The sequence below is a fragment of the Camponotus vicinus genome, unplaced genomic scaffold (assembly GCF_025532165.1).
Source record: "Camponotus vicinus isolate PSW18456_S1 unplaced genomic scaffold, iyCamVici1.0 SCAF_1, whole genome shotgun sequence".
Classification (NCBI taxonomy): Eukaryota; Metazoa; Arthropoda; class Insecta; order Hymenoptera; family Formicidae; genus Camponotus; species Camponotus vicinus.
Window position 1 is genome coordinate 20,660,997 of NW_028141945.1, and position 27,258 is coordinate 20,688,254.

The 27,258-nt window shown below is 34.6% G+C and overlaps 2 protein-coding genes across 7 annotated transcripts; one reads left to right on the forward strand and one right to left on the reverse strand.

Moving 5' to 3' along the window:
- Positions 1-207: 207 nt before the first annotated feature.
- LOC145959452 (uncharacterized) lies at positions 208-12,342 on the reverse strand. 6 transcript variants are annotated; one of them, XM_083078304.1, is made up of 9 exons: positions 12,209-12,342; positions 10,947-11,020; positions 8,254-8,458; positions 7,945-8,166; positions 7,694-7,807; positions 7,531-7,620; positions 6,818-7,056; positions 6,541-6,700; positions 208-875 (listed from the first exon to the last, which is right to left on the reverse strand). In XM_083078304.1, exons 3-9 carry the CDS (start codon positions 8,450-8,452, stop codon positions 745-747), a joined length of 1,155 nt encoding a protein of 384 aa, XP_082934430.1. In that variant the 5' UTR covers positions 8,453-8,458; positions 10,947-11,020; positions 12,209-12,342; the 3' UTR covers positions 208-744. The 6 variants fall into 6 exon arrangements, with proteins under 6 accessions (XP_082934430.1, XP_082934431.1, XP_082934433.1 ...); XM_083078306.1 differs by lacking the exons at positions 10,947-11,020; positions 12,209-12,342 and adding an exon at positions 1,215-1,332 and having other exon boundaries at positions 735-875; positions 8,254-8,686; XM_083078305.1 differs by lacking the exons at positions 10,947-11,020; positions 12,209-12,342 and having other exon boundaries at positions 7,694-7,804; positions 8,254-8,692.
- Positions 12,343-12,813: 471 nt separating this feature from the next.
- LOC145967604 (uncharacterized) lies at positions 12,814-15,060 on the forward strand. The gene is made up of 2 exons (XM_083092958.1): positions 12,814-13,006; positions 14,246-15,060. Exons 1-2 carry the CDS (start codon positions 12,814-12,816, stop codon positions 15,058-15,060), a joined length of 1,008 nt encoding a protein of 335 aa, XP_082949084.1.
- The last annotated feature ends 12,198 nt before the right edge of the window (positions 15,061-27,258 follow it).

The following is a 27,258-nucleotide window of genomic DNA, read 5'->3' on the forward strand; positions in this document are numbered from 1 at the left end:
AACTATGGACAAACTATGGACCTGAAATGGACGAACTATGGATCTAATGAACAAATTTTGGATTTTAAATGAACGAATTATGGACCAAATGGATGAATTTTGGATCTTTTATGGACGAAATTCGAATCTTAATTGGACATACTTCGGACAATTATTACGCATGTATAATTCATAAATAATTAAATAATTGGTAATAATTAATAATAATTGTATAGAAAACTGGAAGAATATTTATTTTTGATTTATATTGTTATTCTGTATGTACACTGGCAAACACTGATCTCTGTTTCCTGAGATAAAAAGGTGAAAATTATTATTACATTTTATTATATGCAATAATTTATTCTCCCCTTTTACCTCAAAAAACGAATCAATATCCGCCAATAAACATTATTACACTTTATATGTTTTACACTATCACATGTATTAATTCATATATATTTTGCATATCAACATTTTATCACAATGGTACTTATATATACTTTCAACTTTACAAGTATCATATATCACATTGTTTTACATATTGCATATCACAATATTTTATTATCAAAATATCTATAAACTAAAACTCATAAACTAAACAAATTTATAAACTAAATGCATAAACTAATATATATACGTGTATGTGTGTGTGTAAACTATAAAGTATATAAACTAAAAGAAAAAAATATTAAATTGGAAAGAACAGCAATATATAAAAATTGAAAAGAATAATAATATTACAATAATAATTAAATTAAAAAATTAATTGTTGTTATTTTCTCCTTGGTTTTTATTCTTATTATTGCTGCGTTCCTTTGCTCTTCTTAACCATTTTTGAATCGCTTCTTCGCAATCTTTATTGGTGGAGTTTGGAATACTCTTTTTAGTAGAACCTGTAATATGTTAAAAACAAATTAACAATTAGAAAATTGTACATAGATAATATATTTATCTAAATTATTTGTTTTATTTGTTATATATTTTTATTTATTTTTATTCATTATATATTTTTTAATATTTATTTTTTTATTTTATTTGATAATTATCTTGACGTTTTGATCAGTCTAGTCTCTCATAGTATGATTTTTATTCCTTGATATTATTATAATTAATGCAAATTTAATTTTTAAATAAGTTATTAGTAAGAAACGTGATATTTCTAACAGTGTTTAAAGATTAAACAAAATCTTTTTCTTTTAATGAAAATACATAGAAACTCTTTAATTTCTTACCAACTGATGAAATTTCGTTTTGGTTATTTGACATTGATGAGCAGCAAGTCAAAAAAAGGAAGTGAGTCGATGAAATTGTTCAGTAATGAATCATCGAAATCACGCGGTTCACTACGGACTTATATAATAATTTAAATTAAAAATATTTAATAATTATAAAAGCGCAGAAAATTCTGCACTAAGTTCAAAATATATCTAAATATACAAAGTATAATTTGATATGCAAGATGTTCCATTTTAACTTACACAGCAAATATCTCTTGAACAATGTATAAAAATATTTCAGACAAAAGTTGTAAAATTTCGAAGAAGAAAGTTAGTGCTATTAATTTTTTCCTAAAGGGTGAGTTTCTAAGTTATTTGAAAGTCTTTTTTTTAATAAAATTATCTTGTTTTTTTATGTAAATAGATTATTAACGCCTTCTTAACAACTTCTTTCTCCTTCGAAATCCTACAACTTTTGTCTGAAATATTTTTCTCTAAAATATATTGTTTAAGAGATATTTTGCTGTGTATATTAAAAAAATGATATACTCTGTATATATTATTAACTCTCTAATGGAATTTAATAGTGTTATAACTACATATATAATTATAAATATTATAACTAAATATAATTAAATATACAAAGTATAATTTGATATATATATATATATATATATATATATATATATATATATATATATATATACAGGGCGATCCTGAAAAACGATCCGTCTATAAAATGACGTATTCCTGACACCATTCTAAGACAATTTTTCCTTTACCAAAATTTGATTTGAAGCGTAGTTTTTGAAATATGAGCAAAAATAGTTAGTAAATCACGCGTCGGGTACAGAAGGCAGGCAGGAGCGGCGCGGCGTGCCGCGAGCGCGGGCGCAGCTGACCGCCCGACGGGTGATTACCACCGCATGAGTCGCTAACTATTTTATCTTATAACAAAATTATGCTTTAAATAAAATTTTAGTAAAGAAGAAAATGTCTTAGAATTACGTCAGAAATACGTGTTCCTTAAAATAACGTTATTTTAATAATGAAAAGTTGTTCCGGATCGCCGGCCGTCCGACGTTGCAATCAGCTGATTGCTACACGCGATGTGTGTATGGCGGAGTGTGTGCGTAAGAGAGAGAGAGAGAGAGAGAGAGAGAGAGAGAAAGAGAGAGAGAGAGAGAGAGAGGGAGGGTAGGAGGGACAGACATTCATACACACGCACGCACTTTTTTTCTCGCTCTCTTTCTCTCTTTTACGCAACACTCATACACTCTCTCATTCAGTCTCTCACTCACACTCTCTCGGTCACTCACTCACTCACTCACCTGCTTACTCACTTGCTCACTCACCTTGTAGCAGCGTAGCGAATCTTCATGCTATGTATTGTTGTATCTGCTGCACGGTTATGATTGCTAGAGATGCGCGACACATCGAAATTTTTTCGATTATTAGTCTCACACTCGATTGACACAATACAGATTACGCGATAACGAGTTTACTGTTTATTCACTCACTATTGATTTATCGATACCAAAAATTACTTTCAAAGAAACGCGAATGCAAACAGCACATGACTCGACGCGAAGCGACGGACCGCGGAGACTGCGCGACCACAAGAGTTATGTTGCCAGAAACGCGACACGCGACATCTAACAAACGACTTGCGCGTGGCGCGTGATTGACGCGAGATAAGACGAACGATCGGCTAAAACCTTCGCATTGCGAATGCGGTAGAAAACATGAAACGTATAATGACATACTTAAAAAATTAATTATTTATTATAAATAATAACTATTTCTAATTATAATAAATAATTATTATTTTAAAAAGCATGTGTTGTACGTTATTACGTTTTCGAAATTATTGCATTCACGATGCGAAGATTTAAGTCAATCGCAAGAATAATGTAATTAAAATTACATTTGGAAAAATTTATTTTTATTCTGCTCACAATGAAATGTTCCAACGTGAAAATGTATTGGTCGCTCTGAAAAGAGCGGATTGACTAAAAAAAATTTTAAAGCAGATGCTCAAAATGCCCGCCATCCATCCTAATGCAAGCTCTCATGCGTTTTAATAAGTTTCTTTCGACGTTTTCCATTATTTCTTCGTCAATATTCCAAATAGAGAATCGTAATCTTGTCTCCAGATCTTCAATATCTTCGGGAAGCGTTTTATAAATTACTTCCTTGCAGTATCCCCATAAGAAAAAATCTAGAGGATTGAGATCCGGAGATCTTGCGGGCCAACGTATCGGGCCGTACCGACCCATCCAGCGTCCGGGAAAATTCTCGTTTAAGTAATTCGTAACGATCCTGGCGTTGTGTGGCCCAGCACCGTCTTGTTGGAAGATAATATCGTTTCTTTCAAATAATGGCACATCTTCTAAGAAATGTGGTAGATTTTCTAATTAGCGTCCGCTACATTCGCGATTGGTCGCGGGAGGCGAGGAGGGGCATAGACCCCCAGCGAAGATCGTATAAATTAGACGCACGATCGATGATGCAATCAATAAGCCTGCGATTATCAAGACGAACGATTTGCGAAAATTTTCTGCGAAACGTCGATCGAGATCCCAGATATTCCTCTCGTGTGATATTCAGTGATGAATCGCTATTCACACAAGAAGGAATTTTTAATGTGCATAATATGCACTTTTGGAGCGAAGAAAATCCCAGAGTCACGCGATTTCGAAATTTTCAAACTCGTTGGAAGATTAATGTATGGGCTGGAATAATGGGCACTGAAATACTTGGTCCAGTTATTCTTCCAGATATTTTAACTGGAAGAATCTACGTCGATTTATTAACAGAAAATCTACCACATTTCTTAGAAGATGTGCCATTATTTGAAAGAAACGATATTATCTTCCAACAAGACGGTGCTGGGCCACACAACGCCAGGATCGTTACGAATTACTTAAACGAGAATTTTCCCGGACGCTGGATGGGTCGGTACGGCCCGATACGTTGGCCCGCAAGATCTCCGGATCTCAATCCTCTAGATTTTTTCTTATGGGGATACTGCAAGGAAGTAATTTATAAAACGCTTCCCGAAGATATTGAAGATCTGGAGACAAGATTACGATTCGCTATTTGGAATATTGACGAAGAAATAATGGAAAACGTCGAAAGAAACTTATTAAAACGCATGAGAGCTTGCATTAGGATGGATGGCGGGCATTTTGAGCATCTGCTTTAAAATTTTTTTTAGTCAATCCGCTCTTTTCAGAGCGACAATACATTTTCACGTTGGAACATTTCATTGTGAGCAGAATAAAAATAAATTTTTCCAAATGTAATTTTAACTACATTATTCTTGCGATTGACTTAAATCTTCGCATCGTGAATGCAATAATTTCGAAAACGTAATAACGTATAACACATGCTTTTTAAAATAATAATTATTTATTATAATTAGAAATTATTAATAGTTATTATTTATAATAAATAATTAATTTTTTAAGTATGTCATTATACGTTTCATGTTTTCTACCGCATTCGCAATGCGAAGGTTTTAGCCGATCGTTCGTCTTATCTCGCGTCAATCACGCGCCACGCGCAAGTCGTTTGTTAGATGTCGCGTGTCGCGTTTCTGGCAACATAACTCTTGTGGTCGCGCAGTCTCCGCGGTCCGTCGCTTCGCGTCGAGTCATGTGCTGTTTGCATTCGCGTTTCTTTGAAAGTAATTTTTGGTATCGATAAATCAATAGTGAGTGAATAAACAGTAAACTCGTTATCGCGTAATCTGTATTGTGTCAATCGAGTGTGAGACTAATAATCGAAAAAATTTCGATGTGTCGCGCATCTCTAGCAATCATAACCGTGCAGCAGATACAACAATACATAGCATGAAGATTCGCTACGCTGCTACAAGGTGAGTGAGCAAGTGAGTAAGCAGGTGAGTGAGTGAGTGAGTGACCGAGAGAGTGTGAGTGAGAGACTGAATGAGAGAGTGTATGAGTGTTGCGTAAAAGAGAGAAAGAGAGCGAGAAAAAAAGTGCGTGCGTGTGTATGAATGTCTGTCCCTCCTACCCTCCCTCTCTCTCTCTCTCTCTCTCTTTCTCTCTCTCTTTCTCTCTCTCTCTCTCTCTTACGCACACACTCCGCCATACACACATCGCGTGTAGCAATCAGCTGATTGCAACGTCGGACGGCCGGCGATCCGGAACAACTTTTCATTATTAAAATAACGTTATTTTAAGGAACACGTATTTCTGACGTAATTCTAAGACATTTTCTTCTTTACTAAAATTTTATTTAAAGCATAATTTTGTTATAAGATAAAATAGTTAGCGACTCATGCGGTGGTAATCACCCGTCGGGCGGTCAGCTGCGCCCGCGCTCGCGGCACGCCGCGCCGCTCCTGCCTGCCTTCTGTACCCGACGCGTGATTTACTAACTATTTTTGCTCATAATTCAAAAACTACGCTTCAAATCAAATTTTGGTAAAGGAAAAATTGTCTTAGAATGGTGTCAGGAATACGTCATTTTATAGACGGATCGTTTTTCAGGATCGCCCTGTATATATATATTATAGTACAGCGGTTCTTAACCTTTTTTACGATGCGGACCCCTTCTTATCACATTATTTTCATGCAGCCTCCCAAGTATTAAGTAATGTAAAATTAAGTTTCTTGAAAATAAATTTTCAGAAATTTTCATTTTAGAAAAAAAAATCTGGAAGAATCCGCATTTACCTTAATTTAAAGTTGAAAAACAGCATAAACCAATTATTTGTCTAAACGCAATAATTAAAATTATTAGGACATTTAAAAATGTTATCTATTTTCTATTTTGTAATTGTCCGAATTAAAATATTTTTATTACATGTATTTCTTTTAGTCTTTACTGCTAAAATTTACTCATATACAGAAAGAGTAATGCAAGAAAAAAATGACACGCGACTCACAGACTCACACAATCAAGGACGGCTTATGTCATGCGTCCGTGTGCGCGCAACCAAGTGCCGCTCGACCAAACGCACATATACGCCTGAGATAAACGGTTCATATACTTCATGTAATTGTTTTTGCATTACTTTTCCAACGAGGATTACACATAAGTTCGTAATCTTTGTATTTTTTCCGCTATTTCTTCGAGCTTTTGCGGATCCCCTGTGAGGACATCGCGGACCGCTAGAGGTTCGCGAACCCCAGGTTAAGAACCGCTGCTATAGTGTATATATCAAATAATACACAATATATTTAGTTATAATACCAACAATGAAAATAACTAACAAAAAAGTCAGTTACAATTGATTCAACAATAATCTTCAATCTAAAACAGTGATTTTAAATAAGTTAAGTTAAAGATAATCTAATAAACTATTTACCAATTATTAAATCGGCTATTTTTAGTTTATTAAATGTTTTCTTTGCCCGCCTTCCTAACCAGCTGTAAGTAGCTGCAAGATCATTTGTTATTACCAACTGTAAAGCTCTTTGTATAAAATTATATATGGAATATCCACCAATCTTTGAAAGTTCATTCATCTGCAAAATTCAAAATAAGAATAATATATTAATTAAAACTTTTGACTAATAATATTGTAATATAATGTAAAAAAATATAGCATGTATTTGAAAATAATAGATATTATAAAAAATTACCGCAACGTTAAAATTTTTTTCTAAATTTAGATATTCCTCAACACGAGCTAAATCTTCTTCAGTTCGTGCAGGAAAATCAAACATTTGCAAAAAGGAGATTTCTTCTTGTACTTGATTCACATTATTATTTGCAGCGAGATTATTAATAGATGTAGTTAATTCCTGGAGTGCATCTGTGTATTGCCACATATTTGCTTTTAGTATATTTTGTTGACGAATAATCTCTTTGAAATATTTCTCTAGAAAAATGGAATTTATTAATAAATTATTGAACATATGCGCGCGCGTAGTACGTAAATTCGATAATAAGTTTAACAAAAAATATATATAAACTGTAGATTAAATATACAGGCGGGTGTCACTTAATTCGCGCCCACTATTTACATAGTAATATTCCTCATGGAAAACCTTGTCAAAAAGTTCTGAACCTTTTTTTCTATAAAACAATAAAGAAATAATTATTGAGTAAAGTATAGTTAAATAGCGCCGAGCTTTAGCCTGGCGTGTGTTAGTGAGCCGCACACTATTAGACCCGCGGTTCATTGACGCGCATTAAACTAAACCTCAGCGCTGTTTGGTTATATTTTACTCAATAATTATTCCTTTATTATGTTATAGAAAAAAATGGTTCAGAACTTTTTGACAAGATTTTCCATGAGGAATATCACTGTGTAAATAGTGGGTACAAATTAAGTGATATCCTCTATACATACCGCAATTGTATTGTAAATGTAATGGACAACATTTGCATTCATTCATAAATGGCCGGTCATTGCTATTCAAATCTTCGTTATTATCAAAATCTACACATTATAATTTTATATTTTAGACACAGTTAATTATTATGAAAATATATTATAAAAATAATTTGAAAACCATTTGATTTTGAAGTGCCCTTTCGAAATTTCTCAGTATTTGACAATGTGCTAATATTAGTAGCTTCATCATTGCTCTTTTTTTTCGGCTTGGTTTTTATAAAAGTATTGTCTTCTGAAGAAAAAAACAATTGAGGATCAAACTTTAAATGTAAATTTTTGAATTCATAAATTGATTGCTACTGTTTTATTTTATTTATAAAATTTTTATAAAATTTCTTTAATATATCAGATAGATAAATGTATACAAACCGTTTGTTGGTTTCATACGTGGAGGAGTCGGTAATTTAGTGGCGAATTGGTTGTCATTGTTATTATCGTCTGACGACGATAAATTACTCTCTTCAAATGAGGAGCCATACGTTTTTATTGTGATTTTCCTTTTAGACACGGCTAATCTACCGCTGACATCAGAATTTATATCAGAAGAATATTCTGCTTTACGACATTTCTCTTTTGCTATTGAATAATTGTCTGAAACAAAATAACAAGTGACATATAACGTAACAAGATACAATAAATAATTTTTTTATTAAAATATAATAAGTAGTATATATTTACCGAAAGTTCCATGTCTTAGAATCCGAACAGGATATGAGGGCCAACAAGTTTTTGGTTCTTCGTGATTTCTAATTGCTGCAGTTATTTTATCAAATGGAAGCGATGGCCAATAACACTTATTGTTAATTAACCAACTAGATGGAACCGCTTCTACGGTATCTTCGTCCGTGAAAATGACGATTGTCCACGTTTTTGCCATATTTTTCTACACATTCTCAACAATTTGTACATAACTGGATGCATCCAGAAGTACGACCTTGAAGTGAGCGGTCGTACTTCTGGATGGACCCAATAATTCCAGATCACAATAATTCCGAATATTATAAATGTAGAATCATACCATCAATAAAATTTATTTCACAAAAGAATAATTAATATATTTTTATTATTTTATATTCATAATTTAATATTAATATTTTTATTAATAATTTGTCAATTTTAATTACAAAATACTATAAATAGAATTAACATTACTTAAATATAAAATATAAAATTCAATCGACATTACTTAAATAATATTAAATTAAAATTTTTTAATATGTAAAAATAAAATCATAATCCGATCATAAAGAGTGAAGTAAAGGAAAAACAACAAATTTATCTTTAAATTGTAATCTGACACATTTATGCAATATTTCATTAATATTCCACCTTTGGAGATTCTTACTAATATTTTCCACTAAATGTATACCTAAATCAGAAGATTTACATAGTTCATTATAAAAATCTGTTATTGATTCATATTTATTTCCTATTATTACTGCATTTTCACTGTCTATACTAGCAATATTTTTAATTAAAATGATGTCACCATTGCTTAATCTACAACAATTATCTGGTTCTTTTATTTTCAAAGTAAAATTAGGAAACACTATTTTTTCCCACTGACTTCTATATAAATTTCGATCTAAAGGGCCATTATTATGTTTATTTAATAATTCGGGTTCGATATTCAATTTATTTTCTTTGTTTAATTTCACGAAGTTTTCTTCATGTATACGATTTATTATTTGTTGTAACGGTTTATCTTTTTTACGAATATATCCTTTTATTTTTTGCATATGATTTTCGAAGGGGTAGGCACTGTAATTTTGTAAAACACCAAATTTTTTTACATCCTCATATACATGTAACAAATTATGTATATTAATTGTACAATTGTCTTTACCATACAAAATGATAAAAGATTTTACAAAATAATTAAAAAGAGAATTAGCATAATCTAAATGTTTAATATGAGGAGATGATAAAATAGTTACAGCAACATTCAAACACATGAAATTGAGATAAATGTCATGACTGAGAACAGATTTTAAAACTACAGGCCCTGTGTATAGTAAAAATTGCCTGAATTCTGTTGCCTTCCACCTTCTACTTTCTTGTAACGATCTCGGTTTACGATTGAATTCCAATGGAATATTTTTAACTTGATTTATTAATAAATCAGAAATTTGTGTATGAGAAAATTTTGTTGGTGGTTTACCAAAACACCACAAATGTACTAAAGTTCTTGTAACGCCCAGATCAATTAAATGCATTGGCTCTACAGGAAAATCATTAATCATATTTAAATCTTTAATTAATTCAAGATCTGAAATTTTTAAATTTACATGATGTTCTTCTTGAGTTTTTGATCTAAATTCAAAATCGGTTCTATCACGAAATTTTCTTAAACTCGAAAAACAAACTCTACCATTAATATAATCCCCCTCAATATGACATTTTGTACACGAATAATAACCAGTATGACCTTTAGTAAATTTAATAAACGCCTTAGCAGGCGTATCACATATGAAACCTTTAATTTTAAAAGGATAGTTAGATTCATTTATTGTTATACCATGCGTTGATAAATCGATAGCTTCATTGATAAAATCTTTTAGAAATACATTTGCATCATTTGGTTTTGTTTCTCCGTGATATATGCCTACAATACCTACTTTACAACGATTTTCAACTAAACTGCATAATATTGGCCACAACTGTTGATTTGAACTTTCAAAAAGAGGTAAGCCATCAATATTTATATAAACTTCTACTTGTTGTAAATTTTTTAAAGTTATAAATGAAAAAAGTTTCTGAACGCAATTATTTAAACCGAAATGAAAATAATGTCCTGGTTCAACAATTTTTAAAGCTATTTTTCTAGGAGTTTTCATTAATACGCGAGCATCCGAAGGCAAATCATTATGTTTTGACTTTAAAATACCTAATAATTCGTTCAGAGCAATATGAGTAATTTTATTTTTCAGAGCCCAAGTAGCTAATTGAGATGCTAACGAAGATTCATTAGCTGTATTATTGAAATTTTTATTACTAATTAATTCATCGTTATTCAAAGTATTTTCATTATTCGAATCATTGTTGTTATCAGATTCATCATTATCTGAGTCAAAATTTTCTTTATCATCTATATTGTTATCTATATTGTTATCTATATTATCTGCTATATTGTTATCTATATTACCTATATTGTTATCTATATTATTATCTATGTTATCAATCTCAATAGTGAAATCATTATCCAATTCAATGTGACCATCAATGCATGGTGTTGTAATAAATTCTTTATTAATATCATTATTTTTATTTAAAAATTGAGCAAAATCATCAGATTTAATTAAATTTATTGAAATATCTGTACAGGCTTTTGCGCGCCTGTAATATTTAGTAGAAATTTTAGGCATACTTACTTTTTATTTTCTGTATAACAGTCTCTAGTGCAATCTCCCAAAACCTGGTGGTCTTGCGCTCCAGAATTAAAACTCTATAAAATAAAAAATGTCTTAATTTATATTTAAAAGTACTTATTCTAAAGAATATAGAAAATAAGAATGTGTTCATGATGCATTTGTATTTTAAACTTTCATACTTTAAGTCTATGTGCTAACAATAAATTAAATTAATATTTTATTTATATGACAATACATATTTTTTATCAAGCAAGAATAGAGTTTAAGGAGCCTATTCTGTAACTTTTAACAATGTTGTTATGCATTACTGCACAGATTTTGTGTATCATATAATAGCTGCGCAATGATACACACAACATATCATTAAAATATAGAATAGATTCCTAAGTGTACAGTATTTATTTATTTGCTTATCGTAATTATAATCTCTTTTAAAAATATTATAAATATATTATGAAATAGTTCTGCTTTGATATTGAATCTATTCAAAAATCATCGTTGGCTGAGATGTATTCACATAAGCTAAACACTGCCACATTTTTGAAATTAATTTATATTTTTAAACATTTTTATTGACATTTTTGTTAATAGTAATAATTATAAGCTAACAAAATCAATAATATACTAGATATATATCAAGCATTTTTCAGATTTTTACATATATTGTATCAAAATTACATATCCTCAATAAAAATACAATATAACAGTAACATATAACATTATAATGTTATAATTTCGTATTCAATAATATGTAACTGCAATGTAATGTGTCTTGTTTATAACAGTTACATTTGTTGAGTAGGAAATTATAACATTAATATATTATATATGTTGTTAGAGTATGATATTTTACTGATGAGAATATGTATATGATTTTGATTCAGCACAGAAATCTAAAATATGCATACATATATAAGATATATAATTCATTTTGTTAGCTTGTCATAATTACTATAACAAAAAATGTCAATAAAATTATCTACCCTAACAGCACATTGTGAATATTTCTCCATCAATGATGACTTATTTCAAACAGAATCAATATTATCGAAGCAGAATTACATCTTTGTTTTAAAATAAATTATAATCACGATAAGTAAATGAATAAATAGTACTGTACACTTAATTGTATTCTATTCTTGTTTGATAACAAGAAATACATGTATCAATAAAATACCAAATTTTTAGGTTATAAAATTGCCCAAATAATTTTTACAAATACGTGTAAAACACATGTACTACACAATTATACATATACTTACAGTTTTAATTCTTGTATCCGTACAGTCGTATCCTCTCTATTTTGTAGCCGTTAAAACGGCTGATTGGAATCCAAACGTTCACTTTCAGGAAATAGCGGTAATCGAGCATCGATCAACGTGTCGCGCGTGTCGCGCGCTGTGACGACGATCGATATTATTGGCTCTGCCATTTGTAATATTATTTTCTTTTTTATCATTGGCTATGCAACTCGTGAACTAAATATGAATCGTGCATTACACACAATAATTGTTAGTGTTAATTTTTTGATCACAAATGCAAACAATGAATTTTATGTAATACTTATTATCATGTAATACTTATTATTTATTATAATATTACAGATGAATTACGATAAAGAATTTGTAAATTTTCATCCTTTTTGGAACAAAAATGAATAATCCAAAACAAGTCCATGTACGAACATCCATTGGACGTATAGTATATATCCATAAATTAATTATATAAAGTGGATTTCAAATGGATGTCCACTGGATGTACATTTATTATTAGACAGTGTACGTACTTATATGGACGTACAATGGACAACTGTTTTATGTCCATGGATATATGATCGTAAAATGGACGTAAAATGAATGTCCATAAGATGTACTGTGCTATTTGGGTGACCGGCGCTGACACAATCCAGGAAGCATTGGCAGTAAAGAACGAGGTCGTTGAGATTTTGAAACGCGGAGGTTTTCAACTTAGTAAATGGTCTTCGAATAATAAAGTATTGATAAGCGACGTTCAAAATAAGCATAACGCCGAAGTTCAAATTGACAAAGATCCGGTATCGCGTATTCTCGGAATACTTTGGAATCCGTCTATATATACGTTTCGAATTGCAATCGAATTACCGGCTCACACGAAATAACAAAGTGCATAACGCTGTCGGAAATTTCACAGTTATTCGATCCTTTGGGATTATTCGGACCGGTTATTGTCATTCCGAAAATGTTGCAAGAAGTTTGGCAGTTAAAGCTGCATTGAGACGAGTCCATTCCGTTAGATATGCACGAAAAATGGCCCGCGTTTAGAAAACAGCTAAGCGAATTAAATAGTTTGAGCATCCCGCGATACATTGGGGGTCGGAGTAAGCATACTTTTCAAATACATGGTTTTTGTAACGCCAGTCAGCGAGCATACGGTGCTTGTTTATATATTCGGAGACAAGTCGACGACAATGAATTTCACGTCGATTTATTGTGTTCAAAAACGAGAGTCACTCCTCTCCGAGCTATTTCGATTCCTCGACTTGAACTCTGTGCCGCGCTATTATTGGCTCAATTATGGGATAAGGAGCGGACGTCTATCGAGATAGGTAACGTGCGACATTTTTTATGGTTCGATTCCACAATAACGTTACAGTGGATTTCCTCGTGCTCCAGGAAGTGAAGCTATGCCGAATCGTTGCCTATTGCAGACGATTTCTCATATCACGTCGACAATCGGGTGAGAGGCTGGACACTCGCGTTTCGCATGAGAAAATTTCAGCCGCACTGAATAATCTTTGCAAATTGGTACAGGAGAATATTTTTTCGAGTGAAGTCGAGCAGCTGAGATGAAAAAATCCCCTTATATCCGCTAGCGCTTTAATATCTTTGTCACCTGTTTTAGATGATCGAGGTTTGATTCGCGTCGGAGGGAGGCTTGAGAATTCGCAGTTATCATACAATGCTCGTCATCCTATTTTGCTCCCAAGAAACCATCGGCTTACTCAGCTCATAATAGAATGGGAACACGCGCGCAGTTTGCATGCGGGAGTGCAAGACATTATGGCCGCGGTGCGACAAAACTTTAGGCCGCTTTCGCTTCGATCAACCACGCGAAAGATTATTAGACAATGCCTCGTCTGTTTTAAATTCAAACCGGTTATGTCAGAGGCAAAGAGGGGGTATTACCGGCATCTCGAGTAACACCTTCTCGACCTTTTTCTAACTGCGGAGTCGATTACGCTGGACCTCTTGTCATAAAAGAAGGAAAGCGACGAAATGCTCGAAATAGCAAGGCTTATGTAAGTGTATTCGTATGTTTAGCTACGAAGGCAATTCGCCTTGAAGTAATTAGCGATTTAACGACTGAAGCCCTTTTAGCCGCTCTCAAGCGTTCTATTTCGCGTCCGGGATGTCCGGTCGCCATATTTTCTGATAACGGCATCAATTTTAAGGGTGCATCGCGTCAATTATCAGAATTTTATGAGAGTTATAGGTTGGCCGAGAGTCAAGAAAAAATAAAACAATTTTGCTGTGGGTCGCGGATAGCGTGGCACTTTATTCCGCCTGGCGTCCCGCATTTCGGCGGGTTGTGGGAATCGGCGGTGAAGTCCGCAAAATATCACTTGCAGCGTATTGTAGGCGGTTCGCACCTGACTTTCGAAGAATTGCAAACAGTATTGTACGAAATAGAGGCTGTGCTCAATTCGCGTCCGTTGACACCGCTGAGTTCTGATCCGAATGATTTAGCTTATCTTACGCCAGGGCATTTTTTGATTGGTTGCGCATTGAATGATTTTCCTTGTCCCGACCTCACCGATATTAAGCAAGATAGATTGATGCGCTGGCAGAGAGTCGAGCAACTCCGTCAACATTTTTGGAGTCGCTGGAGCCGAAAGTATTTAAACCAATTGCAGCAATGGCAAAAATGGGCAATCAGCAAAGGCAAACAAATCGAGATTGGACGGATGGTGCTGATCAAACAACAGGACTTTCCACCTTTACAGTGGATGCTTGGTCGCATAAACGAGATTCATCCTGGAGCGGATGGCATCGCCCGGTCAGCAACAGTGGTCACAACCAAAGGATCGATTGTTAGACCTCTGTCAAAATTATCGATATTGCCATTAAAAGATTAGCATGATTTAAATTACGATATTAAATTGACGCACTTTGCGAAGTATAGGCAAAAAGATAAATTTTCTCTTATGTTATTTTTTTATTTGACTATAAGCTAAATTAGTTCTTGCTTTTTTTAGTTTGACATCATTTGGTTATGAAATCATTAGAAATACAATAAAATTTTCAGTTTTTAAGATAAAACAAAGAAAAATTAAAGGAAGATTATAGGAAAACTCTGAAAATCTTGGAAGATAATTCTCTAATCACTTTTGTTAAAAAAAAAAGAATGGAATTTTTTCAAGCGAAAGGTTTCTATGTGGAGTGATATAATATCTACAGAATTACCACACATTATTTTCTTTTGTTGACAATCAGCTTTATTCAACTGACCAAAAAAATTTATATGACATGCTGTTTAATATTTATTTACTGAAATTCACTTATTTTATTATGTTCAACATGTATCGAAGGGTAAGATACCATATGCTACTGCTTCTATGGTATCCTTTACATATGATACGATCCCACTGATCAGGTTTCTGACTGAATCGAGTAAAGGATCGTTATTTACTCTTGATGAACTAGCGTCCTCACTTGTAACAGTCGATATCATCCGATAATCATCATTATCATGAAAGCAAATATAAGATTCATCTGCGAATGTTATAAATCAAAAATTAATAATAACGAAGAAATACAAGATAATAATACAAAAATTAAAAAATATCCTACAATTATATTATTAAATCTATTAATATTAAATTTAAGTATTATTGATTTTTATGTTTATTTTTGGACATTATTTATTTAATAATAGAGTGCTCTTAAAAGGTGACTCGATAATGAAGAAGACTCAAGTTTGTAGAATATAAGACAAATAACATATTGTTCGTATATTTAATGTTGCTTAAATCGATAATTTGCAATATTTTTTTATATTATATACATATATATAAGTTTTTTTTGTATGTAGCGTAAAATAACAATTTGAATAGATATAGTATTAAAATTTTAAAAAATAATAAAGATGAAAATAAAAAGAATATCTTCAAGTATACTGTCATATATTTTTATTAAAGCTAAGTAATTATGTATATATAATTAAAATATATATATAACATATAATTATATATAATTATGTACATATAATTTATGTATATAACATAAGTTATATACTTATGTATATAACATAAGTATATATAATTATGTATGTATAATTAAAAATTAATTTTTATTCTGTCTATAGAAACGTGAAAACTATATTTTCTTAACTATGGTTTTAAAATGTTTTTTATTAATGCTTTACGGTTAAAAAACATTGGATACGTTTAAGAAACGTATATAAAATGAACGTGTGATCTGGGAAATAGCTTATAATTATTTCCTTTTCAATATAAGAACGAAATTAATAGTAACAAAATATTAATGAAAAAGTATTTTAATTTGAAAGATTTTGAGCATAAAAATTTGAGAAATATTATTCTATTTATTTACAATAACGAGATGTAAAATAAGCTCCCAAATATTTTGGGTATGTTTGCAAATTTTAGAACTTCGATAACTCATATAATAATAATTAATAATTCGTGTTTTTTAATTTAGATATATTATTTAAATATCTAAAATAATATCTGAAAATAATAGTTTCTAATTTTATTAAAAATTTTAATTTTTTCTCTTTTTCTCTTGTTATTCTTTCTTAAAAATTTTAAATATAATTCTAAAAATTTGATCCGTTTTTTCTTGATTAATTTATCTATTTAATATCATGAGTTCAATTCAATTGTGCATTGAAATAAATCTTCACTTGTTTTTATTTCACTAACATTGACAAAAATATATAGGGTGTAGCAAATTTTGGATCAAAATTATTCACATGTTATCTAATCTATTTATTTTACTCTTAGTCATTGCTTCAGACATCAAATGCAAGAAAGGTTCTTTCATTAAGTAAATTGTTTCGAAAATAGCTATATTTAGTTATCATACATAGTTCTTGTAAAACCTTTAGCAAATTAATAAAGTAGCATATATGCTGAAACGCTGCGCAAACTGTGCACGCGTCGCTCATGATTTATGTGTAATCTAAAGCGCTTATTCGTTAGCTTAACGTTGCTCTCATTAAATAATCAATATTCAGGCGTAATTTTGCCAAAGGAAAAAGTTGTTTCCTTTGTCACAAACTATTATACGTTATGCATTCCATAACCGTGAATTCTGATACACTCTCTCTGTATATTAAAATATATACATGTATGTAAGTATATATATATATATATACATATATATATATATATATATACATATATATATATATATATATATATATATATATGTAAAAAAGAGATACATATAAAGAATAAGATATTTTAACAGATAGTTTATTGATATCGTTATAGGTATCGTGATAGACATTTTATGATTCGATATTTTTATGATTCGGAGTATCTTTGTTCTTATTTTCTATATTCTTTTTAAAGATAATTATTTATATTAGAATTAGTTTATTGAAAATAAATGATTATTTTGTTTAGAAAAGTGGACATTTAAGTTAAAACCATCTAATAGAATTCAACTATATAATTTATAATTATATATTTGTATATAATTTATATATTTGATACTTACTTTTAATCCTTCTTTGAGAAATTTGGAACGCAAATTTCAAAGGAAATTGCAATGAAAAATTGCACATTAAATTTTGCTATACAATGACGTACCAATATTCATTTCCATATTTATAAAACAGAAAAACAAGTAATTATATAAAATTGCATATATTATTAAATTCTTTTGCAACAAACTAATTTTCAAGTAATTGCAACTTCTACAATAGACTATTTGCAAATAATGCATTTTTTATATTTGTGCAATTAAATTTTAAAATATCTTTTACTTGATACCTTATTGAGCGTTTTAAAAATAATTTTAAATTCTTGAAAAAGAATATATATAGAGAGATATTTGACTTGGTTAGTGGAATGTGTGAGGAGAGCACGTGTGTGTATGGAGTGGAGTGATAAGGCGTAAAACAACCGAAGTTAGAAAGTTCAGTAAGAGAGGAGGTAGTAGGTAGGCGAGAGGAACGATATTAGAAAGGGCTGGGATATTAAAGGAGGGAAGAAAGTTTATTAGTTGGGGGAAAAGATAAGTAGAGTGGATTGTCAAAAGAGTGAGGTTAGGTAAGAAAAAGGAGGATAGATTAGAGAATAGCGTAACTTTGTGGATAGGTGGCGTCAACAGGTGAACGTTAGAGAAAGTAACAAGAAAAGAAGTAGGAGAGCGGGTAAGGCAGATAGTGACATAGGCGATAGAAAAGGTTGGAGGAAGAAGGTAGAAAAGGAAAACACGAGATAGGAAAGATTAAAGGGAATATGCAGAAAGAGAACGACATGGAGAAGACCGGAAAGGAGATGCTCTGCACCCCAAGAGGAAGGGGGAGAAGAACAGGTGAAGAATTAAGAGCAAGAGAGAGGTCAAATTCGGCAAGTATATTGGATTATGTCAGGAGGGAAGAAGATAGTGAGAATGAGTTGAGTAAAATAAAAAAGAAAAGGGAGGAAAAAGAAAGAGAGACACAGAAATTTTCAAGAGGAGCAACATGATGGAGAGAACACCACCAGGGGATTGAAGGGAGGAAAAAGACGGAAGAGTGGATGCGGGGAAGAGAGAAGAGGACGGAGCGCTGTTGGCAATCTTGAGAGAGATAAAAGAGGAGATGGCAGATATGAGAAAAGAGGAAAGAGAAATGAAAGAAAAGTGGAATAATTTGGAAAATGGATGGAAGATGAAAGAGAAAAGGATTGGAGAGAGAATGGACGGATTAGAAGAGAGAATGGACGGATTAGAAGAGAGATTGTCGAAGATAGAACAAAGAGGAAGTAATAAAGAGGAGGAAGAAGAAGAGAGAACAGAAGAGTTGGTAGGAAAAATAATTGAAAAGGTAAAGAAGAAAGAAAGAAGGTCAAGTTCCAAGTAGTGTAATGGAAACAAAGGAGGAGGTAAGGAAGATAAAGAAGGCGATGAAAGACAGAGAAAGGAAGGAAAGAAGAAACAATTTAATAATAAAAGGTTTAGAAAAAGGAAAGAAGAATATTTTTGATATGACGAGAGAATTCCTGGAGAAGGAGTTCGGAGTAAGAGAAGGAGTGAAGAGAATACAAGCGGTGGGGAAGGAGGGAAGAGAGATGATAATTGTGGAGATGAATAGCTGGGAAGAGAAGGAAGAGATAATGAAGGTAAAGAAAAAGCTAGGAAGTAGGAGAGTATATATTGATCATGATCTGACAATGGAAGAGCGGGAAGTGCAGAGGAAATTAAGAGAAAGAGCGAGAGAAGAAAAAAAGGAGGGAAAAAGGGTGAAGGTAGGATACAGGAAAATAGAAATACAAGGAAAGTTATACGTATGGAGAGTGAAGAAGGAAGCGAGATAAAAGAAAAGAATTTTTAAGAGGCAGCCAAGAGGAAGAGAGGAATGAGAGGTTGGAGGACGAGGAGAATAAGAGGAAGGAAAAGAGAGAGGAGGAGAAGAGGTTGAGTAGGGGGGTAAGAGGTAGGGTGAAGATAGTCTTTTGGAATGTGGCAGGCTTGAGGAGGAAGGACAGAGAATTCTGGAATTTTATAGAGAGTTTTGATGTAATAGGATTGAGCGAATCGTGGATAGAGGAAAGAGGTTGGGAAGTAATAAAGAGAAGTCTATCGGAGCGTTTTAGCTGGAAATGTCAGTACGCGATAAAATAAAAAAAGAAAGGTAGGGCAAAAGGGGGGATAATTACAGGAATAAGGAAGGGGTTAGATGAGGTAAGAGGAGAGGAAGTAATCGATGTAAACGGAATACAGGAGAGGAGGTTAAGGATAGAGGGGAGAACATGGAGAATAATAACGTTGTATAACGATGGCAAGATGAAGGAGAAGAGAAAGGAGCTGGAGGGAAAGGTTAGGGAACTAGAAGAAGAAATGTTATGCATAGGAGGAGACTTCAACGCCAGAATAGGGAAGGAAGGGAAATGATTTGAGGAGAGCGAGGAAAAAGAAAGATGGAGAAATTCTAGGGACAAGGAAGTTAACAGGGAGGGAAAAGAGTTGTTGCGTTTAATAGAGGATAGGGGGTGGGAAGTGGGAAACGGGAATTTAAGAGGGGACGAGAGGGGAGAATTCACATATACAGGCGGCAGAGGGGATTCAGTAATAGATTATGTCATTGCAAATCAGGGAGCGTGGGATAGAATAGAAAAGCTAACGGTAGGGAAGAGGGTAGAATCAGATCATCAGCCACTGGAGTTAGAGGTGAGAGGAGAATTTAGGAGGGAAACCGGGAGAGCTCAAGAGGTCATAAAGGATATTGTACAATGGAATGAGGAGAGCATTGAAGAGTATAAGAAAAAGGAGAGAGAGATTACGATAGAAGGGGAAAATGTAGAGGAGTTGTGGAATAGCGTAAAGATAGGTATAGAGAAATGTATAGTAATAAAAAGAATAAGGTTAAGAAGAAAGAAGATTGGAGAGAAGGATTGGTGGGATGCAGAATGCAAGAGGAGGAAGAAACAGGTAAAAAAGGCATATAGTAGATGGAGAGAGGGGAAGGAAGAAAAAGGAAGATATCAATCACTGAGAAGGGAGTTTAGAGAGTTATGTAGGAGAAAAGAAGAAGGGAGAAAGGAAAAGTTAGAAGAGGAGGTCAGAAATTGTAGAACAGAAGCACAGATATGGAGAATTATAAATAAAGAAAGGAAAAGAGTAATATTGAGTCCGGAGAATATAGAAATGGGGGAATGGAAAAATTACTTTCAGCATTTAATGGAAGGTAGAGAAAAGGATAATAGGGAAGTTGCAGAGAAAAGGAGTTTGGATGGGGATCAGGAGGAAGAACTGAGGGATGAAGAAATAGAAAGACAGATAAAAAGTTGAAAAGGAAGAAAGCGGCAGGAGCAGATGGAATAGGAAGTGAGGCCTGGATATACAGTGAAGGCGAGATCAGAGGAAAGTTAAAGGAGTTGTGTAAATTGGTATGGAATGGAAAAGGATTCCCCGAGGAATGGAGAGAGGGGTTAATAGCGCCCATTTACAAGAAGGGGGAGGCTGGTGACGTCAGAAATTACAGAGGAGTTACGCTGCTGTGCACAGCTTATAAAGTATATGCAGCAATACTGACGGAAAGATTAAGGCAAGAGATGGAGGAGAAAGGAATATTACCGGAAACACAGGCAGGGTTCAGAAAGAAGAGAGGCACGATGGATAACATATATATACTGCAACACGTAATTAGAAGAGAGGTGAGAAAAAAAGGAGGAAAAATGTATGGCTTCTTTATGGATCTAAAGGCGGCGTTTGACAGAGTGGACAGGAAAAGGTTATGGGAGGCGATGGAGAAAAGGGGAGTAAGAAGAGGATTGACAGAAAGGGTAAAGGAGATATATGAAAGTACGAAATGTGCAGTAAGGTCGCAAGGGAAGAGATCGGAATGGTTCTGGACGGAGAAAGGTGTGAGACAAGGATGTCCGCTTAGTCCGCTTCTGTTCTCGATTCTGATAGCGGAGGCGGAGGAAGAGATGAGGAAAGGACAGGTAGGAGGGGTCTTGGTGGGGGAGGAAAGGATATGGACACTGGCTTATGCAGATGATTTAGTTATCCTGGCAAAAAGTGAAGAAGGAATGAAAGAGATGTTAAAAAGAATGGAGAGATTTTTGAAGAGGAAAAAGTTACAACTGAACATCGAAAAATCCAAAATGGTATGTTTTAAGAAGGGAGGAGGTAGGAGGAGAGAGAAGGAGTGGAAATGGGAGGGAGAGAAGATCGAAGAGGTAACAGAAATTAAATATCTAGGTTATATAATAAAGAGGAATGGGGAGAACGATGGCCAAATTAAGGAGCTAAAAAAGAAAGCGAATAGGGTGATTGGTCAGGTGTGGGGGATAGGAGAGCGCAGGTTTAGAGATGATTTTAGGAGAAGGATGTTATTGTTTAGGTATTTAGTTTTAGGAATAGTTATGTACGGGGCAGAAGTATGGGGATGGAGAGGAGGAAGGGAGTTGGAAGGGATACAAAAGAAGTATGTCAAATGGTCCTTGAACCTCGACTCCTGTACGCCGGATTATATAATTTATAAAGAAACGAACGTAGAGAGTATAGAAACGATAGCGGGAAGAAGAGCAGTTAAATTTGAGGAGAAGGCGTTGAAAGAAGGAGATAGGAAGCTAATAATAGAATGCATAAAGGAAAGGGAGAAAAGGGGAATGAGAGAGGGAGGGGAGGATGAAAGGGAAGGTTTTTATAGGCAGAACGGATTTAGCTCTGAGGGAATTAGGCAATTAAGAGTGGGAGATAGGGACGTATGTGAGATAATAATGGAGAGAGAAAGAGAGAGGTTAGGGCAATGGGTGGAGGGTAAGATAAGGAATTCGAAATACAATATACGGTATAAGGAGATCGTAACACTGGGACTGCCGGAATATCTGAGGAAAGAAGGGAGGAAAGGAAGTCAGAAGCTAATAGCAAGGTGGAGGTGCGGGAACGAGGAAGAGAGGAACAGGTACTGGAAAGGTGAAACTGAAAAAAGATGCCGGATCTGCGAGGAAGAGGAAGGAACAATTGAGCACATAAGGAGTCATGTAGATAGTATGAATATTAGAATAAAGGATATATTAAGCGAGGAAGGAAGGAAGGGCGCAGTGGAATGGATGGAAGCAGTTAGGAGGAAAGGAGAGTAGAGGGCGAAGAGAATAGGGAAGGTGTGAGAGAGAGCGAGAGTGTGTGAGGTTAAGGAATTTATGTAAACCAAGTCCCTTGGCTTTAGGCCTTTTGGCTAACCAATAAAGATTATCTATCTATCTATCTAGAGAGATATTTTTTTATTAATAATTGTTTAATTCAAAATAATATCAAAAGCATATAAGAATTGATCAATATAATTATTACATAATTTAAGATATAAAATGGAAAAGAATTATAAGATATATCTATGTATATATATATATATATATATATATATATATATATATATATAAAGTGAGATATACAATTGTATCAAATACGAACACGTTGTATTTATATACATTAATGATTTAAGCAATAATTCTTACAAAATTTTGAATAAATAATCTTTTGATAAAGATAAAGATTAAAAGAGAAATTTGTATAACAAAATTACTTATTATATATGTATATTATCATTATACTATTTTTTAATAACTTATAATTTCAAATATCTAAAGAATTTTTTAATTACAAGCACTGTTACTGTAGACACAGATATAATGCAATTAATAGCGACATAATTATGGATATTAATATCAAATAATAACAACATTTAATGGTAAGAATATTGCCTAATAATAATAATAATAATGCTCAATAACAATCATTATTATCATAATAACCACAATGACGTCCACAATGACCATGAAATTATCAAACGTGACTAACATATAATGGAGCCAATACTTATCGTACGATAAATGATATAATTGAAACGCTTATTCGCGACATTATCATAATAACCACAATGTGGCAACTACGAAACTATCAAACATGACTAATATATAATGGAGCCAATACTTATCGTACGATAAATGATATAATTGAAACGCTCTAATGGCACGTTATAAACTTTTTTCTTTCTTACTTCCATATTATATAAAAAAACTTATATTAAATGCGATGTAAACTATAAATAATACATAAATAAGTAAAATATAAATAATGTTATATGTAACTACCGAATATCAAAGTTTAAACAATGTAAAAATAAATTCGTATAAATTAAAGAACTATAATATAAATATAAAAAAAATCATAATCAAAATATTTTAGAAACAATCTCAATATTTATCACATCGTTTTTAATTATCATTTAACTTACGAAGAATTTAAGAGCAAAATTTGCATAAAATATGCATTATTGTAATCACTGGCTTTACAACATAAGTCTAAAATTTTACAGTCTGAATCTCTCACATTTAACTTTTATATACTTATATGCTTATATATTTATATATTTATGTTTATCAATTTATATGAGTTCATATATTACATAAAATTATGATTAACGTTTCCATATTCCCACAATTAATATAGTAATTAATCAGTTTTGTACACGAAAGTCAAAATATTGAAATAGAAAAAGAAAAGAAAACGAAGTTCGTGAATAATAACTAATAAATCATAAAAAGAAAAAAGAAAGGCTATTGGAGTCTGGATGCAGTAAATGTTGCGTAATTAATAAAAATATCGAAATAATATGCATAGATCCGCATATTTTACTCTTCTTTCTATTTATATATAAACACAAATGAATAAAGAAATATTTTTTTAGTTATTTAGTCACGATTATGGCTATCTAATTATAATTACGGTCGGTTTTCAAATTGAAATTTTACTGCAAGAAATTGCATACCCCCACCGAGCGCATGCATAATCGGCTTGTCCTTGAATGACACTTAATGAACTTAAACTGTTCGAAAATCATAAAATTCATCCCGAATTAAATTTCTTAGAATATTTCAAAATGTTCTACAACTCGAGAATTCAAAATTAACGGGCGTCGAGAAACTTCTCGAGATCTCTATTCACCAGAAAAACTCGATCGTTCGAGTTATCTCTAACTTTTTTTGGTCATAAGAAACGCGTGTCATAAACATTGACAATAATAATATCAACCGTCGACAAAATCAGCGTAACGTACGGGCATGCGCGCCCATACGTCACGATCAGCTGATTGCCAATCAGCTGTTCTAAAAAGACTGCGCGCATGGCAACCGCGAAAAAGCCGACGTCAGACCTCATCGGCGGCCAATTACGCGCGGCGCCATGAGGTCACCGCTAAACAATTAAATTTATTGGGCCACGTCGCAACGGGCCCAAAATTCCGCTCGCCTTATAACGGGCACCGCACGCGAGCAAGCCGAAGTCTCGCACTTTTTGTCAAACCGCTCAGTTAAAACCGCTCCGCATAGTAAAAACCGCTTATAACGACCGCTTATTCTCTTGGACTTTCCGCAATCTTTGTATCAAACCGCTGATCAACCGCATTACACGACCGCTTACGACTTTGGACAACGCATTTTTCTCGCTCTTGTGTCTCTACACCGCTCGCGATACCGCTCGCGAAACCGCGCTCACTTTGTTACACCGCTGTTTCGCTAATCGAAATCACTGCACTAAACACTTGTCTTTTAATTTTGACTCCAATAAACGTCAGTCTTTTGTGTGAACGAGGCGCACTTTTTTCGCTTTACGACCTTCCGGTCCTATCAACGCACTGTCGGATTCGCTCGCGAACATTTCTGGTCCTTCGAGCCGGATTTTTATCATCCTCATCCGCAGTTTCGTGGGTGACATCCACAGTGCCGATCAGTTTTGTGCAGTGAGTTTTCTGTAAAGACAAGAAATCAGTTACAATGAGTGCCGATCTGAAGGCTTTGTTGGAGGCTCAAACCGACATCCACGGACGAATGTCTCGCTCCGTGGACAATCTCCGCAAAATGGGGGTCAACAATATCACCCTCGACGCCATCCAAGCTCGTCTCACCATCCTCGATAACCTGTGGGGAAAAATCGAGGCTCAGCACGAGCTCATTCGGGCGGCTCTGAAAGAAAGGTACCATGAGAGTGAGTACGCCAAATCTGATTTTATTGATGTCGCGGAGAATACATACGTGACGCAACGCAGCACGCTAGCCAGTTATGCCGAAAAACTCAAGGGCGAAGCGCCTACCGCGTCCAAAAGCGAGCCAGGTCCAGAGCAAGCTTCAAGAATCTCGTTGCCGCGCATCAAACTCCAGACGTTCTCGGGCGCGTACGAGGAGTGGCCCGCGTTCCGCGACTTGTTTCTGTCAATAATCGGCGATAACTCGTCCATATCCGCAGTGGAAAAGCTCCACTATCTCCGCTCCTGCCTCCAAGGACCTGCGGAAAGTTTAATTCGTCCGTTACCTGTTACCGGGAGCAACTATGAGCGAGCATGGTCAATCTTAAGCCGACACTTCGAAAATAAGCGAGAACTTATCCGCTCCAACTTCGCCGCGTTCACCGCCGTGCCGAGGATGAAGGCTGAGACCGCCGACGAGCTGAGCCGAATCTTCAACGCCGTCACCACCGCCGTCAACGCGCAGGAGAGCATCGACAGGCCCATTGCCTCCCATGGGATGGACCTCTTTAACTATCTAATTGTCGAGCTCTTCGATCCACAAACTCGGCTCGAGTGGGAGTCCTCAACGTGTGACTCCATCGATCCGCCGAGCCACGACACCTTGACAGACTTCATATCCAAAAGGATACTTACCTTGAATGCCGCCAAGCCAAGGTCCGCCGCAAGGTCCGAAGATGCCGCACGGTCAGCGAAGTCGCACTTCACACAGCACACTTCCAACGCCTCCAAGTGCGTCGTGTGCAAGGGAGAGCACTCACTCATGCAGTGCTCACAATTCAAGGCGAAGTCCGCGAGCGATAGGAAGTCCTTCATAGAAGCCAACCGACTGTGCTTCAACTGCCTCGGCACTCATTTCATGGCGCAATGCCAGTCAGTTAAGACGTGCGTCTTGTGCCAATCTCGGCACCACACTCTGCTGCATGATGCGTATCACGCAACGTCTTCTAATGAGGTCAGTTCACTCTCCGCTGTGCTGCCAAAATCAGATCGCAAGGCGACCCTCCTCGCCACCGCACGCGTGGCCATCGCCGACTCCAGGGGGAAGCCTCAAGCTGTCCGCGTCTTGGTCGATCAGGGATCCGAAGTCTCTCTCGTCTCGGAAGCCCTGGCACAACGCCTCCACTTGCCGCGAGCCCGCTCCTCGATTGCAATCGCTGGGATCGGAGGAGCGCCATCAAGAGCCACCCGCGGAAGGATTTCCGTGAGCCTCTCTTCTGAGACGACCGGAGCTACTCTCTCCGTCGTCGCGCACGTTCTGCCGCGCCTCTCCTCATATTCCGGGCCGACGATGCGAAACCTGTCCACCTGGCCGCATATCCGCGGACTCTCTCTGGCTGATCCAAGACCTTTCGACCAGGATCCGATCGATCTCCTGCTCGGCGCCGACGTCCACTCAGCCATCCTTCAGGATGGACTCCGCAAGGGCTGTGCGGACGAGCCAATCGCCCAGAAAACGACTCTGGGCTGGATCCTGTCAGGAGGCAGCAGGACCACTCTCCGCTATCGCAACAGCTCCGCCAACCTCGAGCTGAACGAGCCAGTTCAGCGACCCCGAGAGCCGGGGAAGGAA

Bases quoted from the DNA above. Each gene is read 5' to 3' on its own strand.
- LOC145967604 (XM_083092958.1), top strand. From the start codon at position 12,814: ATGTACTGTGCTATTTGGGTGACCGGCGCTGACACAATCCAGGAAGCA. The intron at 13,007-14,245 runs GTATTCTCGGAA...TCGTATGTTTAG, and splicing joins TGACAAAGATCCGGTATCGC to CTACGAAGGCAATTCGCCTT.
- LOC145959452 (XM_083078304.1), bottom strand. From the start codon at position 8,452: ATGGCAAAAACGTGGACAATCGTCATTTTCACGGACGAAGATACCGTA. The intron at 7,057-7,530 runs GTATGTATAGAG...CCATTTTTCTAG, and splicing joins ACATTTACAATACAATTGCG to AGAAATATTTCAAAGAGATT. The intron at 6,701-6,817 runs GTAATTTTTTAT...TGAATTTTGCAG, and splicing joins AAAAAAATTTTAACGTTGCG to ATGAATGAACTTTCAAAGAT.